This window comes from Anticarsia gemmatalis, chromosome 4 (assembly GCF_050436995.1).
Source record: "Anticarsia gemmatalis isolate Benzon Research Colony breed Stoneville strain chromosome 4, ilAntGemm2 primary, whole genome shotgun sequence".
NCBI classification, from domain to species: Eukaryota; Metazoa; Arthropoda; class Insecta; order Lepidoptera; family Erebidae; genus Anticarsia; species Anticarsia gemmatalis.
Window position 1 is genome coordinate 11215364 of NC_134748.1, and position 19092 is coordinate 11234455.

Below are 19092 nucleotides of genomic sequence, written 5' to 3' on the forward strand. Positions count from 1 at the left end.
ATTTTGTTAAGGTTTTTCAATCTTCAATCATTCGTAATTTCCGTAGAACAATTAAATTAAACATTTTAGGTATCGGAAACTCGTCATGTATTTGCACTGCTGTTTTACATACTTAAATACCTACTTAGAGATATTTTAAATAATTCTAAACATGACGAATACCATTGACTATCTTTTAAATATAAATAGCAAATGTTATCTAGAGCATTCTAGTGCAACAAAATGGGCAAAATGTTGTGCCATGCTGCAATTTTATTGTTCATCGTACAATTGGCTTTGGCCGCGAGTGTAGAAGAGTATAAGTCGTATAAAAACTACAAGTATTATGAAATCGAGGGCCCTAAAGATGATATCAACGCGTTGGTTGTATTTCTACAAGAAAATTATGTAAGTATCCTACTCCTTTATTAAAATTCTAAGGCTTGGTTTTGTCATCGGGATTAGTTGCTCGATTCTCTACCACTATCGACTATCGACATCGAGCTAGCTATCGAGAAATTTTGTACGAAAATCTGATCAGCGCCTCTAACGGGCGTCTTAGGAACTATTTTGGCAGTACATTATGTTATGTTTTGTGTTGGAGTCAAATTCCTCCCCTAGTAACAATGGCGTAAAAACTACTGTACTACGGAGAACATAAACTAAAATGTAATTCAGTAGTAAGTACAATGGAAGTGTTTTATTAAATTACTAGCGGACCCGGCAGACGTTGTCCTGTCTAATAAATTAAAAATTAATTAAAAAAATATTGTCCAGCGGACAAAATTGTGAATCTAAACCATTCTCAGATCCCCTTGAACCCACACACAAAAATTTCATCAAAATCAGTCCAGTCGTTTAAGAGAAGTTCAGTGGCATACACATTTACAGAAGAATTATGATTTTTTTTAAGGAAGTGCCGGTATTTTCAATAAAAAACAGTACTCTGAGTATGATCGTGGCTCCGGAACTAGTGCCGATTGTTGAAAATATTTCTAATGAGAAGAAATTGCAATCAAAGATCCTTATAGAAGACTATTCTGAGTAAGTTTATTTTAAACTGTAAAATACATGCCTGAGAATTCTAAACCATTATTGAAGAACTGCAAGTCCCCAACCCGCAATTGACTAGCATGGTAGAGGAAAGGCCTACCCCCTTCTTGATTCCAGGAGATACGGCCAGGGTCTATATTTTAGTGTATTCTTTTCATATGATGAGATTATTTTTATAAATTTATTCATTTTTTTAGAATAATTAATGAAGAAAAACTAAAACCGCGTAATGGATTGGGATTTTCCTGGACTGCATACTATGACATAGACGATGTAAGTACCAACTAATCCCATTGATCATATACAAACCTTGTCTCGTCAGTTAACATGATTAAAATAGAATAATTATTCAATTTCGTTTGGTTGTCCAAAAGCTATTTATAAGAGAGATTAAGTTATGCTTGTGATTTCGTCCGTGGTATTCTTATCCAATGCCAAATTTTCTCCAAATCATTCCAGCCGTTTTGATGTGAATTTAGGAAGAACACACAATTCATGAACATTTTAATAAAAGTATGGATAATCTCATTATTTTCCATAATAGTTCTTTAAACAAGTATGGAGTTATGTCGATATTTGAGAATGCTGGCACATTATTTTAGATAAACGAATACTTACGCAACACAAGCAAGAACTATCCGAAGTGTACAGAAGTAATCGTTGGCGGGAAAAGTTTTGAAGGCAGAGATATCTTAGGATTGCGGATCAACACCCCGAGTGACAAGAAGAAACCAGTCATATTTATTGAATCAGGTTAGTTTCATAAAACATTGGCGATACTAGGCTTCACCCGGTTAAGAAAGTTGTTTTACAATAAACCTTTATAAATAAAATTATACACCGAACCCGCAATTGGCCAGCGCGGTGGACTCAAGACCTAACCCCTCCCTCGTTACGCGAGGAGACCCTTGCCCTGCAGTGGGACATAAATGGGTTAAATATTTAAATATAATATACACAAAAACTCCTCGGGACACATTTAATTTATTATTGAAAACTAGTATGAAGACCCTTTCAGTCAATTTTAAGATTATCGCGAACAGACAGTGTTATGTGTATTTCTAAAACTAAGTAACTATATCAAACATTTCACCTTCATCTACAAAAACCTGCGGGTCTCAAATCTGCTAAATTATAAATTTCGTATACCTAACGCTAGTCTTGTATACTATCTTATTAATTAATTCTTGGACTATAGTCTCCAACCAAAGCAACTGCATGACGTGAAAATTCTTTGGAAATGATTATTTACTTGAAAAGGGTATTTTGATTTTGCTTTGCTTTTTTCACCTATTTCTTTCTTGTAGGTATTCATGCCAGAGAATGGATCACACCAGCTACAACAACCTACTTCATCAACCAGTTATTGACCAGTGAGAACCCAGACATAAAGGCTTTGAAAGAGGAGTTCGATTGGCACATCTTTCCATCCATAAATCCTGATGGATACCATTATTCTCATGTTACTGTAAGTGGTATTACTAACCCCAGGCTTCTGAGTACATTAAGCAGTATTTTATCTATTAAATAACTTTTTTTTATATGAGTTTAAACACTATTGTATAGATAAACTACCGCTAAATGTACCTCAGAAACCGGGAGTAAGTCTTGTTCAAATCCATGATCAGATGTTGTCCATTAAGATATATGTATATAAGCCATGTCAAAGGCCTTTCGGGCGGCTTGAACGTTTTTGACACTAGGTTGATCACTAACCAAACGATAGATATCTAGATGTATAGAATGTTCCTTGTAGGATCGATTCTGGAGAAAAACTCGCTCAAAGCGTGGACTAGAATGTGATGGAGCTGATCCTAATCGCAACTGGGACCATAACTGGATGCGTAAGTCATTTATGTCAACGTTTTACATTATCATCAGTCGTATATTTGACTGCTATTGTGGGATATCGGTAGTGTGAGTACACCATGGTATAGGACCAAGAAGGTATACCTGTTCTTTTAACGAGATAAATAACAAATAAATAAATATTATTGGACAACTCACACATTCAAACATTCCAAACTAAGCAGAGCTTGTACTTTTAAGTATGTTTATCAGTTATTTTATTACCATAGTACAAACTCTGCTAACTTTGCAATCAAATGATCGTGCGTGAGTTGTCCAATGATATTTATTTGTTCTCACTTTATTTCGAAAAAAAAATATTTAATACTTATTTCTAAAGTGGCTCTTAGTGTTGATTCCAGCAATATTTAATCAATGTTCGTGTCTTCAGAAAAACAGTTTTCTTTTTCAGACAAAGGGACTAGTAGCAACCCTTGTGCTCAAACATTTGGTGGTGTGAAAGTATTTTCAGAAATAGAGACGAAATCCCTCTCAGAGTACATACTGAAGCTGGAGAATCTAAAGGCATATATAGGCTTTCACTCGGACGCACAGATGCTTCTTCTACCGTACTCTGATTCCAAACAACATGTTGATAATTATGATGATTTGGTAATATATATTTATAACTAGCCTTTACTCGCGACTTCGTTCGCCACCTGAATTTTCTCATGACAATGCGTCATTTTCCCGTCGTAAAAAGTAGCCTATGTCCTTTCTCGGTTATCAAAATATCTGCATACCAAATTTCATGCAAATTGGTTCAGTAGTTTAGGCGTGATTGAGTAACAGACAGACAGACGGACAGACAGAGTCACTTTCGCATTTATAATATTAGTATGGATTAAGACGTTAAAACTATAGGTTCAAAGACAATATTTTGTGTAACCGTGCAGCGATTATCTTACTTGGTTTTGATCCTACTTTAGGTTTATAGAAATCTTCCGTGGGTCACGTAAATCCGTCGGTTCTGTGCTAGACAACTGGAATATGAGAATAATGATATGAAGAGTTAGCATGTGTATTGTAAACTTGGTGATAAATAAAGTCCGTTAGCTCGTGCCGACATTTTGCCTATGAGGACATAAATGTGTATATGTATAATTTAGTGACGTCATTCTAGATATATTTTTGTAAATTTTTTATTTTTTTAAGGATTGATATATATGTTTGTTACTCCTTCATGCAAAAACTACTGAGTGGGTAATTTATAATCTCAATTAACATAGAGTAGTGATGTTTTTTAAATACAGCAATTAAATATCTAGCTGCAATATTACTTTTTTATTATTGTGCTTACAACTAGAAATTAATTGTAATTTTACAGAAAAGAATCGGTCAAGTATCGCTTGATTATGGGTACAAGGTGAACCAGGCAAAATACGAAGGTCCGGCCACAGCAGCTGAAATTTTGTGTAAGATATTATTATAATTATGTTGGGTTCGATTTCCCACCTTTGGGAATACAAAACATTCCTGAACTTTTTCTCTTCCGAAATCATTTGGAAATGCCGTCTTCGAGAACACGTTATCCATCCATCTATCGGTTTTGGGTTGATCGTGTCAATCTATTGCTCTAAAGTGTTATAACAATGTATCTTCGTGTTGTACCAGCCCTAAATCATCAGAACCCTGAACCATCGAATATTTTGGAGTGACTACATTACAGCATTGCCAACCTTCCTCGAAACTTGTTCAGTTAAAATGGTTCTTTATTTTTTTTTCTAGACCCAGCTTCAGGTGGCAGTATGGACTGGGTGCGTCATGTAAAGAAGACGCGTCTGGTTTTCACTTATGAGCTCCGTGGCTACAATTTCACGTGGCCCGCTAAAAGAATCCCTGAACAGGGAGACGAAGTCACCCAGATGATGCTGGGAATGGTTGTTGAAGCACGGAAACTGGGCTACTTTGACTAATATTGTGAAATATTACGTAAATTCATAAATAAATGGTTTAGATAAATATTAATGTAGTTTTTTTCTTTATTCCTGGAAAAATGTTTTCATAGTACCAGGGGCCTTACCTGTGCGCTGAAATGATGCAACTTCCACTGTAAAAAAGGATATACCCTGTCAATTTCTTACAATGACACTTAGATTGCTTTGACATATTACAGAAGGTACGGCCCTAGTAGGTTTGATGTATTCGGTCACAGTTTTGGGTTAAAACAGCAAGTATAATTATTAAACAATGTCTTTTGAAACTGAATATGTTCATACTCAAATACTTTACGAAAATTAACGCTAATACATATAGTATTCTAATGTTATCCGCGTGTTAAACATTACAACGTATGTTCGAGTAAATTTCCTCGAAAATCCAAATTAGCTTGCCCATTGGCAAAACTGTTATTAGCATATTTTTCAATCAAAGGATTGTCAGAAATGGTGCATTTTTTTCAATATAGCAATTCCACAATCCTCTATTTTATGATAATCCATCCTCCACAATACTAAAATTGATTTTTTTACATTTTTTGTGCAGATTGAAAATCTGTCCAAACATTTTGACAACAGTATATAATAAAAATTGGACATATCGAGATTGACACGGCTGAAAAAAGGTTCCGTAGTAAAAATAATGATTACATAAGTCACCTTACTTATGATAGTAGATAATATAATCCCATAGACAAACGCTGTTATTCCGATACATTCCGATTACGTTACAAAGCTTCAAAAACAACAATACTAAGTTACGTTAGTCGATGGTGGTATTGCGCCATACTGTCGCGCGATTTTCTATTACTATCGAGTATCGACAACCGGCTAGCTATCGAAAAAAAAATACGAAAATCTGATCAACGCCTCTAGCGGACGTCTTAGACACTATGTTTGCAGTGAATTTTATACGTCTATCTCTCGATACTCGATAGTACCGACTGTAGAGAATCGCGCTACTGAACCCTGCCGTACCGAACATGTCTGATAGTGGAGTATGTTTAATTACTTGCACGGCACATACCGTTGAACTGATAAATATTGATATTGTCATTCAAATATTACCGAATGAAGCTGAAAAACAAAACTAAATAAAGCTGAATGTGATGGAACAATATTTTATTTTTAACGTTCGGTTTCGCAGTTGATGGCTTATCCTTTAATGACTTTATACTGAAGCATTTTATATCTTTATTGATGAAATGATACAAACACCGAGCCATAAAAAATTTGGAAGCTAATGATAATTTGATGACAAAATCGTGAGCGATTAGGTGTTTAAAATATTTACAAAATTTTAACAAAGGTTACACTTATAGACCACGATTTATGATTAATTTATCATACAAGTCGATTTTTGCTTATTTTTTTTGTTTCATTCTTAATCTACTTCTTTGCAAATAGGCTTTAGTTAAACCAAGAGAAAGGTCAGTTTTCAAAATCTTAAAAATATACATTGCGTACTTTTTCTTGTTATTTTCGTCATTCATAATCAATCCACCTCAAGAACGTAAATAATATTTTTTGGTATTAATAATAACCCAACTTAGCAGCTTCCGTGGCTAAGCCGAGCATCATCTGCGTGACTTCGTCTCCTTGCTCATGGATCCTGCTGGGAGGCCAGTAGAAGTACCGTCCTCTGAGCTCGTAGGTGAAGGCTAGAGGAGTATTCTTTGTGTAACGAACCCAGTCCATGCTGCCTCCTGAAGCTTTGTCTGGAAGAAAAGACGTATTTTTTTTAACCCATTACTGTTCCACTGCAGGGAAGGGTCTCCTCCCAAACGAGGGGGAGGGTTAAGGGCTTGAGTCCACCACGCTGGCTAAGTGCGGGTCGGGGACTTATTTTTTAATAGTTAGTAGATTTTTTTTGTTTGGGATTCCTGATATTTTTATGAATAATTGCCTCTAATAAAACAAACTTGGCACTTGGCCAGCATAGTGAACTCAAGACCTGTACCTTTTCTTGTTTGGGAAGAGAACCTTGCCCAGCAGTGAGACAATCATGGGCTACAAAAACATTTTAAACTTACGAGCTAAAGAGATTTCTGAGTCTGTCACTCTTATGTTGAGATAGAAATAAGTTTGATAACCACTCAATACTTTGGGATCAATAACCGTGTGTCTATGATCAAGAGTTATTTGATAAAATGGTATTAATACAATTATGATTGATTAAAATCTTACATAAGATTTCAGCTGCCGTGGCTGGTCCTTTGTATTGTTCGTTATTGACTTCAAATCCGTAGTCAAGAGATGTTTGACCGATCTGTTTCTGTAAATAGAAAAAACACTTATATAACTTCACAAAGTCATTAAAGCTTTACTATATTAATATAACCTATAACCACCACTCATATATCTGCAATGTTTTTTTAGGTCAGGTGAGTAGTAATCCAAATCGGTGGACATGTATGACAGGATGCATGGGTATGAAGCATTATTAGAGGGTGGCGACTGGCGTTCTTTGCTCTCAGCTTACTCCCATTGGAAAAGGGTGAAATTTTAAATAATATAATTTCGTAGATAAGACACATTTTTGGTCGTTGAGCCAACGGAGTAAGTAAGTATATAAGTAACTTCGTAGTCGGTTAGTTAGCATTAATATGCAAAATATAATACAGAATACGTTTTGAACTTACCAAGTCATCGTAATTGCCAGTATGTTGAGTAGAGTCAGAGTACGGTAGCAGTAGCATCTGTGCGTCCGCGTGGAAGGCCACATATCCCACTAAATTGTCCAGCCCTGTTATGTATTTAGACAAAGACCTGGTTTCTATCTCTGAGAACGGTTTTGAGCCTCCGTATGTTTGGTAGTCGCAGGGATTGCTTGATGCGCCGTGTTCTAAAATATATTATTGAGGCATTAATTTTAGCTTGATATGTAAATATTTATTATAGATATTATAACGTTTTTTTTTTGTTAGCCCTTTATGTGTCTCACTGCTGGGCAGAAGCCATTGCATTTATTTTGTAATTTTGTTGCTTTAACAAAAAATCTACTAAGTGGTTAATGTGACTAATATAAATATATATGTAATATTATATACGTAAGTAGAAAAATAAATCAACGCCCCTAGCGTATTCTGCAAGGACTAACTCCTTTGCTAGAGTGCCATATAAACTTAGCAGATATTAATAATAATAAGATCAAAGAAGGGTACATAAATAACATAAAAATAATAGTCCACATTCATCTTATTAGTAAAAAAAAATCTTTAAAATTTTAGTAGGTCAAACAACTAAAATAAATAAAGAATTGTTGAAACTCACTCAGCCAGTTGTAATTCCAGTTGCGGTTGGGGTCAGCTCCGTAGCATCTCCATGAAGATTTCGAACGAGTTTTCCGCCACATTCGGTCCTATGTACGAAAATACACGAGGTATTTATTTATACTCATTCACTATCTATCGTATGGTTAGTAGTCAACCTAGTGTCAAAGTTGTTCTAGCCGCCCGAAAGATTATACACTCACTATGTTTAACAATGCAAGACAAAATACTTATTTTGAAGCAATTTTTAATTGCAAGATCATCCTTTTTTAATTGCTTAAATACTTTACATTTAAAGCTTTGTTATTTTTGATTTGAGCTGCATGTTTACGTCAAATTTCTTCACGGTTTATGGCTTATAATAAGTAATGTTGATCAATTGCGCAGAATATGTAAATTAAATGCAATACCGCGACATCAACAATAAATAAACCGATATACTGTCGTCCAAAAAACTAAAGCACTTCCACGAATTCAGTATTAAAAAATCTGTATAATGTCCTTAAAGAATTCGGTCTTATACTATATCCATAAGATTACTATATCTTCTACTACTATAAGACTACTATATCGAAAATTATAAAAACATATTATTACCGTAACTCAAAATACGTATAATAAAATTACATCACAAATCATATTTTTTTTTATTCACTTACTCTCGTATAACTGTAATGGTATCCATCAGGATTGACAGTAGGGAATATGTGCCAGTCGAAGCTGTTCCTCAAGTTCTGTATCTGAGGATCTTCACTGGTTAGCAGCTGGTTGATAAAGTAAGTGGTTGTTGCAGGAGTGATCCATTCCCTTGCGTGGATACCTAGAAGATAAAAAAATGACGCGTTATTTTAGCTCATTAAAAGGTAAATAAAATGAGTCGTGTCATTCTGTAGTGACAAGTAGTGAGGATAAAATAGCGGCAAATAATAAAATTTTATCTCTCTAACTATCGCGGTTTATGAGATACAGCTCGATGACAGACATACAGCGAAGTCTTAGAACATTTCAATTTAAAAAATTGGTAATGATAGGCATTTTATATTTAAAATGAATTAAGACTATTGAACGACTTGTAAGATTTTCAGACTAGCTGAAATATAACTCAAAGATCTAAATAAAATGGGAACATACAAAATTAAATAACGTTTATAACGAAAGACTTTTATCTTTTAAAATAAAAAAAAGTTACTATTAAATAAATAAAACCTGACAGCGGTCAACCGATTAATCAAAACTTCATCGTAAACTTTCTATAATAGAATTACATATTCCATTTAGAATTACAACAGATACAGTATATAAATTACTAATTTCGGTCGTTTACTACAAAGCCTAACTTTAGCCTAGTTTGATTTATTTTCTATTAGTTTACTATCTATAGTAATACAGTATTAGTTTTAGGATTATAGTCTTACTACGCTGTTTCGGTTTTGTGATACTAATGAATTTGGATATTCCACTTTGAATCATGTAACATTTTCACGCCGAGACTTTAAACAGTGGTGCGGTTTTCTGCGATTACTATCCACTATCGACAATCGACTAACTATAGACATATTTTTTATAAAAACCTGATCAGCGCCCCTAGCGTGTGCCGTTTAAGTAAATTTTTAAATTCCAATCTCCAATACTCGACAAACCGTCACAGTAGTTAATTGCGCTACTTGAACTTGAACATACTTTAAGCATATTAAAGCTCACTTTTAACAATTAACTACTGTCCAAATATAAACACAATATTCGCTTCTTACACAAAATATTTAATTCGCTCTTTATCTTTCAAAGAGAATAAGAGCGTTTACAATCGAAATTATTTTTAATGGCTTTAACCATATTTAAAAATATAACAAGAATATCTCGTTTGTTTGGAAATCTTTCAACGATCATATATGAATTGTAAAACATTTCCTCAATGTGTAGTCTAAGCACTTTTTGGGAGAAGTCTATTACCCATCAGTGATAATTACATAAAGTAATAATCTTTCATTCTCATACTTACCAGACTCGATAAACATAACTGGTTTGATATTGCGAGTGGGAGTATTGATCCTGAGTCCAAGAATTTGTCTGCCTTCATAAGTTTGTCCTCCGACTACTACTTGAGCTGAATCTGGGTGTGTCTTGCTCATGTTGTTGAGGTAGCCGTAGATCTGTAAAAATTATAAGTAGTTACTTAGAACAAAGTTATTCGAACCTGTGATTTGCAGCTGTAATAGGTCAACCTTTTTTATTACAGTGATTAAAATGCAATTGTGTCTATAAAAAAACATGCAAAGAAAATAATCCTGTTTAGTTTTGATGCTAGAATTTTCACAATCACAGCTATAGGCTTTGGATATACATATGTATAACTGTGATTTTAAACCAAGGCTATTTATTTATTTTATTTACTTCATGAAGAATAAGAAAAATAATGCTTTTTTTTCATGAAGAACGAATGAAGATGAAATTCCAACAGACATACATAATATCTCTATACTTCTAGATTTATGGGACAATGTATAGAATTTAGCTAAAAGGCCACCCAAAGTTGTTTACAACATAGAGCATTGCCTACAGCATTACACGGGATCATCACACTTCATCACAGCAAACTCATTTTATAACAAATGAGTTAACTACAAATGAATCAAAAGCGAGCACTCGATTTATGCAACCAGCTTGCTTACACATGACACTCGAAGTCAGTCGAGTCGAATTCGAGCTTATGTCAAATCGAACTCTTATATTCCAAACTTACGCTGTAAGGATTGTATTTTAAGTGAAATTAAATAGATTGTTTCATCTAGTTTCTAGTTCACCATCGGCGATCGCTAGGTAGCGAAAAAAATTATAAAAATCCGATCAGCGTTTCTAGCGGATACCGGAGGAACTATTTTTGCAGTACATTTTAAATTTCCAAATCATGGAGATATAGATAGTGACTGGTTTACTGTTTTTATTTTAAATCACGCTCTAGTTTAGAATTTAAAAGTACAATTTTGACATGATCTCGAATCAACAAATTACAGATTTTATTTAATCCATTAATGTCCCACTGCAAGGGTCTCTTCCCGGAATGGGGGAAGGGTAAAACCTTGAGTTTACCGCACTGGCCTAGTGCAGGTTAGGAATAGGTATACCACGAATTCAAATTCGAGTGTTGGGAGTAAGCCAGTTGGTAGATTAGTTTGGTTTACAGTCAGTACTGACGTCATTGACGTGTAAAGCCTAATGCCTTTTCCCGTCATATATGGTTTATTTACCGTTTATGCAACACTAGCTGAGCTCTAAATGTTTGAATGTGGTGTAAGCACTGAGTTGTGGAGTAAATTGTATGTTATTATAGAAGTTAGTTTAATGCATCATATTTTTTAGGCTATTCTTTATTTATGCATTTTTATCTGTTTATTAACGATTTTGGCAAACGCAATAAATAGGAATTAATTGAATAGAACAATAAATAATAAATGTTGTTGAAGTAAACCAGGTATTAACGGCCGTAATATTCTAATTTTAATTATTAACTTTCAAATCTCGCTCTAGTTCAGTGGGTCCACGGGACCTAGATAGTATACCGTGGACCTATCAGTGTTATAAACTCATGGGTCCACAGGCACTTCTCCAAAACCCTTTAGTTAGTGGAATTAATAGCAAATTTACTTTACAAACTACATTTTAATTTACTTACATCATCAACATCGTAGTAAGCAGTCCACGAGAAACCATCACTGCGAAGTGGGTTTGCCTTTTCAATCTTTATAATTCTATAAATAAAAAGAATAAAAGCATTAATATTGTGCGAAATAGTGCACAGAATTATCATACAAACTTTCATCCCTTATTTTATTCCCTTGGGAGTAGAATATATCAAAATCCCGATCCGTCCAGTGCCTTGGCTGTGCGTTGATAGGTCACTATGTCAGTAAGTCACCTTTCAGTCAACTATAAATTACATTAATTAAATTTGTTAATTAAGCAGGGTATTAAGTACTTACTCAGAATAATCATCAACAATAGTTTTAGTAGTCAGTCCTCCTGCTTTAGCCATGTTGTCGACCAATGGCACGAGGTCGGGTGCCACCAGCATCAAGCATTTGTCACCTCTTCTCGAATGATATGGCAATTCCTATAACATAAATAAAAAAAAACATTGTTTAAAAAACCATAAATAGATAAAATTTAACATCAAAGAAAACTGATTCAAACCTTTAATAATAATTAATAATTACACCCATATTAATTATTATTCACGCTCATAAATAATTTTGAATTAATAATAGTAATTGTAATCTAAATAAGAACTAATCTTTATTTGTTGAACACATCGTAATGAAACCTTTCTTAGCACAGTTCATGAAGGAATGCAAAGTCTCCAGCCTTCATTTAACTGGCGTGGAGATTCGGGTTAGATTTTATATTCAATGTAAAAATATTATTCGCAAGTGCCATCATTGAATCTTCATAGGTATTATAATAAAGATTGTTTTTACCCGCAAGTCCCACTGACTGGCAAGGGTCTCATCTCGAACGAATTAGGATTAAGTCCTTAAAACCACTATGCTGGACAAGCTCGGTTAGGGACTTGGCATACCATCAAGAAATGTGTTAAACAACTTTAAGGCATGTAAGGTTTCATCACGACATTTTCCTTCACAGTTAGACCAAGTGATTTTGAAATTAACTCACATAATTTTTCTGTAGATACCCCATCAACTTTTGCATTCCAAACATATCACCTTCAATCTCATATATCTTATAGTCCTTATACGACTTGTATCCATCGGTAACAGCCGCTATAGACACTTGCACACACAAAGTTATTATCAGGTAGGATACTATCATATTGCTGTACTGTTAATGATTAGTGAATGGAGCGATAGAGCCCTTATACGCGGCTTTTATTTGAGAGATAAGTATTTCAATGAAATGTTTGCGAATGGTGATGAATGTGGAGTTAATGGGGGGTTGAAGACGGTCAAGGTAAATAGATAATGTGATGATACATTACATCAGCGATTTTATTTTGAACAAGTTTTATCCGCGTGAAAGGATTCTTCTTGTAAAAGTGTCATAAATATGTTGAATTTTATAAACCTTTTCATTCAAATGTATTAAGAAGTCCATCCTCAAACAAACTTGCATTGTAACAACATTGAGTGGTATTTTGTTGTGCTGTTATTTAATTTAAAAGTATAAAGATAATAAAGTCAAAGTCATATATTCTTTATTTCATAAACTTTTTATCTACCGATAGACTGGTCTTCCCATAACATTGTTCTCTAAGTCTTCCCGACTATTTAGTTACTAGCTCATCTTGCCAGTCTTCAAGTTCCCACGCTCGATACTAATATTTTTTTATTGGCAAACCTGGAATTATAATTGCAATAAAACATTTTTTTTTGTATAAATTACGTAAAAGTATTCTAGTTTTATTTTGCTATTTAATATAATTTTGGCAATCGACAAATTTGAGTACAAACGTGAAATATACCAAAACTTCGTGATATGCAAGTGCTACCTTTAGGCTACCATTGCACTTATTAGGGCAGCCGCTCACTTTATGCATTTGGCTATAACATTATCATAATCATATAATATTTAGCCCAGGAGTACCTAGTAGAATTTTAGTGCCAATGTCTATGTTATTTGGGTCTCACCAGGCTATGGGTGTATCTACATATATAAAGAGTGTGTAACTGTTTATTGTGCGCACACGTATGTATACACTAAAAACAAAGTCTTGCACCGAAATTGGTCGCTGTAGGCGGATATTATTATTATTGTTAGTGGAATGCAGTGATAACCGAGTGGTTTAAGTTGGGGCCGCCAGTGGTTGCAAGTTCGAACCCGAGGCAACACACCATTGACTTTTCGGAGTTATGTGTGTATTAGAAATAATTATCACTTGCTCTAACGGTGAAGGAAAACATTGCGAGGAAACCTTGCATGCCTAACATTTGTTTAAAACCTCTACATTTATTGAGAGCATGCAAAGTCCCTAACTTCCCCGCTTGTCCCGCACTTGGCCAGCGTGGTGGACTCAAGGCCTAACCCCTCCTCGTTTGGGAGGAGACCCTTGCTTGCAATGAGACAGAAAAGGGGTTACTAAAAAAAAGGAGAATATTATTTTGACAAAGAAGAATCATTGGGAAAAAAGTTGAAAAAAAAGGCATTGCAACAATGACACAATACATTTTAAGTCATTACCTATTACAATTCAGTATGTCTAGGCCAGATTATCTCGAGTATGTGTTATCTGATTATACGTACATGGTGCTTTAATGCGTACGGGCGTTGCAATTCTAGCTATTTTGTTATCGATATTATTCGCGTGAATATATGGGCAGGTTTGTGTCTGTGTGTAATTTATGGGCAAGTATTTACATACATTACATAAGTAGTAAGAGTTGTATGAAATACTGTGCGTTTCGCCATTTATACAAGTACTTGTTTTGTTTGTCGTATGGTTAGTGGTAAACCTAGTGTCAAAGTTGTTCAAGCCGCCCGAGAGGCCTTTGACATAACTTAACGACTGATATCTTAGTAGAAAACAACCGGGACCGACTTTTTATGTGCCCTCCAAAGCACGGAGACGCCCAGTTCAAATACCACTAAGCGGTCACCCATCTATAGAATGACAGAAGGGTTGCTTAACCCACAGATCTTTACCGACCGGTGAGTGCAACTGGTTATGTGCGACCATGTAATATATATATTCGCTTAGCCTTTGTTCCAAACTGTGTTGGAGTCGGCTTCCAGTCTCACCGGATGCAGCTGAATACCAGTGTTTTACATGGAGCGACTGCCTATCTGACCTCCACAACCCAGTTACTTAGGTATTAACACGATACCCTTCGGTAAGACTGGTTGTCAGACTTTCAAGCTTCTGACTACTGTTAACGACTGTCAAAGATCTTCGGAAATGACAGCCGGGACCCACAATTTAACGTGCCTTCCGAAACACGGAGAATCTCGATATGTTTAGGATGGTCACCCATCCACGGAACAACCTCGGCAAGCGTAGCTTATCCTCAGAGATCGATCCGTGCGGCTGTTGTAAACTAAGCCACGAGCTATGTGCGACCATGTAATAGGGGGTGAGCCTTATGCCATATACAGGGTGTGGCGTAAATAATGGATAATCCTTTACCAGCGGATGGGCGACTTCCCGACTGATCTAAAAATTAAAATTTACCTCTGGCACAAGTGTCATAGTTTTTGAGATTTTGGCCATTTTGTGTGTTTTTTAAGAAAGCGATTTACGCTCTTAGTTTTTGATGCTGTGATCGCAAATTAAGCTTTTTTTTTAATCCGTTTTTTGCAAATAATTCCTGAATAGATGTGTTATTGAACCTAATATCTTGTTTTGTTATTACTACTTGTTTTTTATTTAAATTATGCATTCAAAACTATATTTTATAATCTTTCACAACTTTCGTGCAACTTTGAGCACTAGTGGTGAAAAAAAAATGTATGGTGGCTTTACTGCCCACGCCATAAATAATTTCTAAATTTTATTAGAATTCTAAATTGGTATAACATGCAGCATTAATACTGATTATTGTCAAAATATTACAAAGAACTTAAATTATTAACACTTTTGCCGGTCGACTAATTTTATTTTTGCACGCGTTTAAGCTAAGTTTGCTTTCAAATATTCATGTCTATAGGGTTATTACACTATTAAAGATTATTTAGATGATAAAAAAGCTTGGAACTGTGCTGCTTCTACCAAGTCTATTTCAAAATAATGTATTACAATTTGATGAAAAATGATTTATTTGTCAACAGATTAGTTTTCTTTAGAATTCTAATTATCTTTATTATTTGAATATTATTTATGTTTGGTATTTCTTTTTTTTTCTTTCTTTTCAACACTGCACACAAGTGCTCAAAGTTGCACAAAAGTGTTGAAAAATAATAAAATTTAACTTTGAATGCATAGTTTAAATAAAAGACAAGTAGTAATAACAAAAAAAGATATTGGGTTCAATAGCACATTAATTCAGGATTTATTTGCAAAAAATTTTGGCCATTATGTGTGTTTAAGAAAGCGATTTACGCTCGTACTTTTTGATGCTGCAATCACAAATTAAGGCTTTTTTTAAATCCGTTTTTTGCAATTAAATCCTGAATAGATGTGCTATTGAATCTAGAATGCGCTTAGCGTGCAAAAATAAAATTAGTCGACCGGCAAAAGTGTTAATAATTTAAGTTCTTTGTAATATTTTGACAATAATCAGTATTAATGCTGCATGTTATACCAATTTAGAATTCTAATAAAATTTAGAAATTATTTATGGCGTGGGCAGTGAAGCCACCATACATTTTTTTTTCACCACAAGTGCTCAAAGTTGCACGAAAGTTGTGAAAGATTATAAAATATAACTTTGAATGCATAATTTAAATAAAAAACAAGTAGTAATAACAAAACAAGATATTAGGTTCAATAACACATCTATTCAGGATTTATTTGCAAAAAACGAATAAAAAAAAAGCTTAATTTGCGATCACAGCATCAAAAATTAAGAGCGTAAATCGCTTTCTTAAAAAACACACAAAATGGCCAAAATCTCAAAAACTATGATACTTGTGCCAGAGGTAAATTTTAATTTTTAGATCAGTCGGGAAGTCGCCCATCCGCTGGTAAAGGATTATCCATTATTTACGCCACACCCTGTATATACCAGGCACGTCACTTAACTTAATGCTACTATAGGAAGATATCCTAACGTAAATGAAAAAAGACCAACGAAACTTTCCCACCCTGGAATCTCAAACTGCCTCTTTTGTAAATTCGGTAAAAGGTACTTTGCCCGTGATTTTAAAGACGTGGAAATATTTAAAGCCTACAGTTTATTTTCCAGGATAAAAAGTCTACGTTAATCAGGGATAATGTAGCTTTTTCCCAGTAATATTTGATAGTTGGTATCAGTATCAAAATTTTATCTCGTCTAAAATATTTTATTTAATGTATTGATGATAATGAGTTCTGGGAATAAAATTTCAGAAGCAATTTAGTAACTCGTTGTTCGTAATGTATAAAAAAAATATAAATCTGTAGTAAAAAACCTTTTAAAATATATTTAGATTAATAATATGAATGCGCTAGTATTCGTCCGTCTATCTATTACGTGTTTTACACATAAATTGCTAACCTTATGCACGAGAGTCAATGCAAACGTAAATTACTTTTACAGGTAAATGACAGACCAGTAGCAAGATTCTTTACCGGCTTTCGACAATTGGCTAGCCATCGAGAAATTTTGTATGGAAACTTGACCTGCGCTCCTAGCGGATAACTAATTGTTCACTACAATCTAACGATTCAAAAATTTCGATATTTATTAGTTTCGGTTGTAGAAAATTGTGCTACACGTTTCCATGTGTAAAACCAATAAGAAATAGGGTGAAAAATGTTTATCAGAATATGCTATAGGCATCTCTCAGAAAAATGTCTAGCCAAGTGTAGCCGCAAGCAAAACCTAGTTTGCAATACATTTTCGTACAACCCACGTTAAAGAACTTTGTCCTAATTAAATTAACAACGAATGAGTTTGGTTTTTCTATTACTTTAAAAGCTTTTCAATTGAAGGCTCCCTGGAGAGGCCATTTAATCAGTAAACGTATAAGTACATACATTTGTTGATTGTTGACTAAAGTAGAAAATTGTACAAAGAATTCTAAATAATGGTGATATTTTGGACTTTTAGTGCTCAAAGGAACAATTTGTTACTATTATTATTTAGCTAGCTATTGAATAAATAAATGTGTGAGGAACTGATCAGCGCCTCTATTGTACACCGATGGCACTATTTCCTTTAAATCAATTTAAAATATCTGTTGATAGTGGCAGTGAAGGTAATCGCGCTACATTAGATTTGAAAATATTGTTTTCTGTTTCGTCCAACTACAAACTACTACAATGCCAAGAAAGGTACATTGCATGTGATATTGTGCCGTATCATAGCTATTTATTTATTTATTTATTTATTTATTTTTTGGCACACCAACAGCTTTTAGGCTAAACATACAATTAACATATTATTATAAAATGGGCACAATCTGGCCTACGAGCTAATGACAGGTGTGAGACAACATTTATCACTATCTAGTGTATATTAAAAAAAAAAGCGGTAAAGACAAAATTAAACAAAACTAATATAACAAAGATAAAATTAGACAAAGGATACTAAATACGTACACAAACCGTAATAAAATCTGGTCAAGTTGGTTGCAATACTTGACGCTTGAGTTGCGATGGAGTGTTATTAAAGATATCCAAATCAAATCTTTCCTGTAGAATGTTGTAATTTGTCTGCAATCTTTGTAGGGGCGAAAATTTACCAACATTTGTTCTAGTTCGACGAGACAAGAACGTCATATTACGTGTTATCCTGCTATTAATCTTAGGATAGTAAAAGTCTAAGCTGGATAAAAGATATGGTTCGGAAATCCTTCCCGCAATCAGCTTATGTAGGAATGTCAATTCAAGATAGGATCGTCTTTTTTGCAGTGAAACCATTCTAAAATATTTAAGTCTTTCACTATAAGCTGCTCTCCAATTTATGCAGCTTTTGAATGTATTGATTTCCTTATGCACAAGATATCGAGTGAAAGATTTTTGTACTTTTTCTAAGCGATCAACATGCACCTGATAAGAAGGATTCCATATTTGACTGCAATATTCTAGACACACAAGTTGTTACAAGGTTTTCGGGTCGATAATAAAATTGTGCTAGAGCTAGCTCTAGAGAGCTATTTAGGTAATAATTAACTGTATATCTTAAACCATATTTGTTAAGTATTGTAAGTGACGCTATACGGTACATTAATCTGATGCAAAAGTTTCGAATTAAAACTTTCTATGGTATAGTTTTGTAGTAGATTTATTTATCTTTAAATATATTAGGTATAACGACAAAGTTTCCCCGTTAATATCAAAATAATTATAACAGCGAATCAAAATCTAAATAAATTGGCACAGCACTTGAGCTTCAATTCTCATAATATTTGTATTC

The 19092-nt window shown here is 34.1% G+C and overlaps 2 protein-coding genes across 2 annotated transcripts; one reads left to right on the forward strand and one right to left on the reverse strand.

The window, feature by feature from the left end:
* The first annotated feature begins 217 nt into the window (after positions 1–217).
* LOC142972563 (zinc carboxypeptidase-like) lies at positions 218–5237 on the forward strand. The gene is made up of 9 exons (XM_076113784.1): positions 218–387; positions 893–1023; positions 1230–1305; positions 1635–1785; positions 2340–2500; positions 2789–2876; positions 3293–3492; positions 4208–4295; positions 4609–5237. Exons 1-9 carry the CDS (start codon positions 223–225, stop codon positions 4794–4796), a joined length of 1248 nt encoding a protein of 415 aa, XP_075969899.1. The 5' UTR covers positions 218–222; the 3' UTR covers positions 4797–5237.
* Positions 5238–6127: 890 nt separating this feature from the next.
* On the reverse strand, positions 6128–12949 carry LOC142972564 (zinc carboxypeptidase-like). Its single transcript, XM_076113785.1, has 9 exons — positions 12758–12949; positions 12067–12197; positions 11760–11835; positions 10089–10239; positions 8749–8909; positions 8091–8178; positions 7460–7662; positions 7005–7092; positions 6128–6535 (listed from the first exon to the last, which is right to left on the reverse strand). Exons 1-9 carry the CDS (start codon positions 12911–12913, stop codon positions 6351–6353), a joined length of 1239 nt encoding a protein of 412 aa, XP_075969900.1. The 5' UTR covers positions 12914–12949; the 3' UTR covers positions 6128–6350.
* Between the last annotated feature and the right edge of the window lie 6143 nt (positions 12950–19092).

Coding starts and splice junctions, on each gene's coding strand:
- LOC142972563 (XM_076113784.1), top strand. CDS start 223: ATGGGCAAAATGTTGTGCCATGCTGCAATTTTATTGTTCATCGTACAA. Junction 388..892: donor TATTTCTACAAGAAAATTAT/GTAAGTATCCTA, acceptor ATTTTTTTTAAG/GAAGTGCCGGTATTTTCAAT. Junction 3,493..4,207: donor TTGATAATTATGATGATTTG/GTAATATATATT, acceptor GTAATTTTACAG/AAAAGAATCGGTCAAGTATC.
- LOC142972564 (XM_076113785.1), bottom strand. CDS start 12,913: ATGATAGTATCCTACCTGATAATAACTTTGTGTGTGCAAGTGTCTATA. Junction 8,179..8,748: donor ACCATTACAGTTATACGAGA/GTAAGTGAATAA, acceptor TTTCGTACATAG/GACCGAATGTGGCGGAAAAC. Junction 6,536..7,004: donor CACGGCAGCTGAAATCTTAT/GTAAGATTTTAA, acceptor CTTTTCTTCCAG/ACAAAGCTTCAGGAGGCAGC.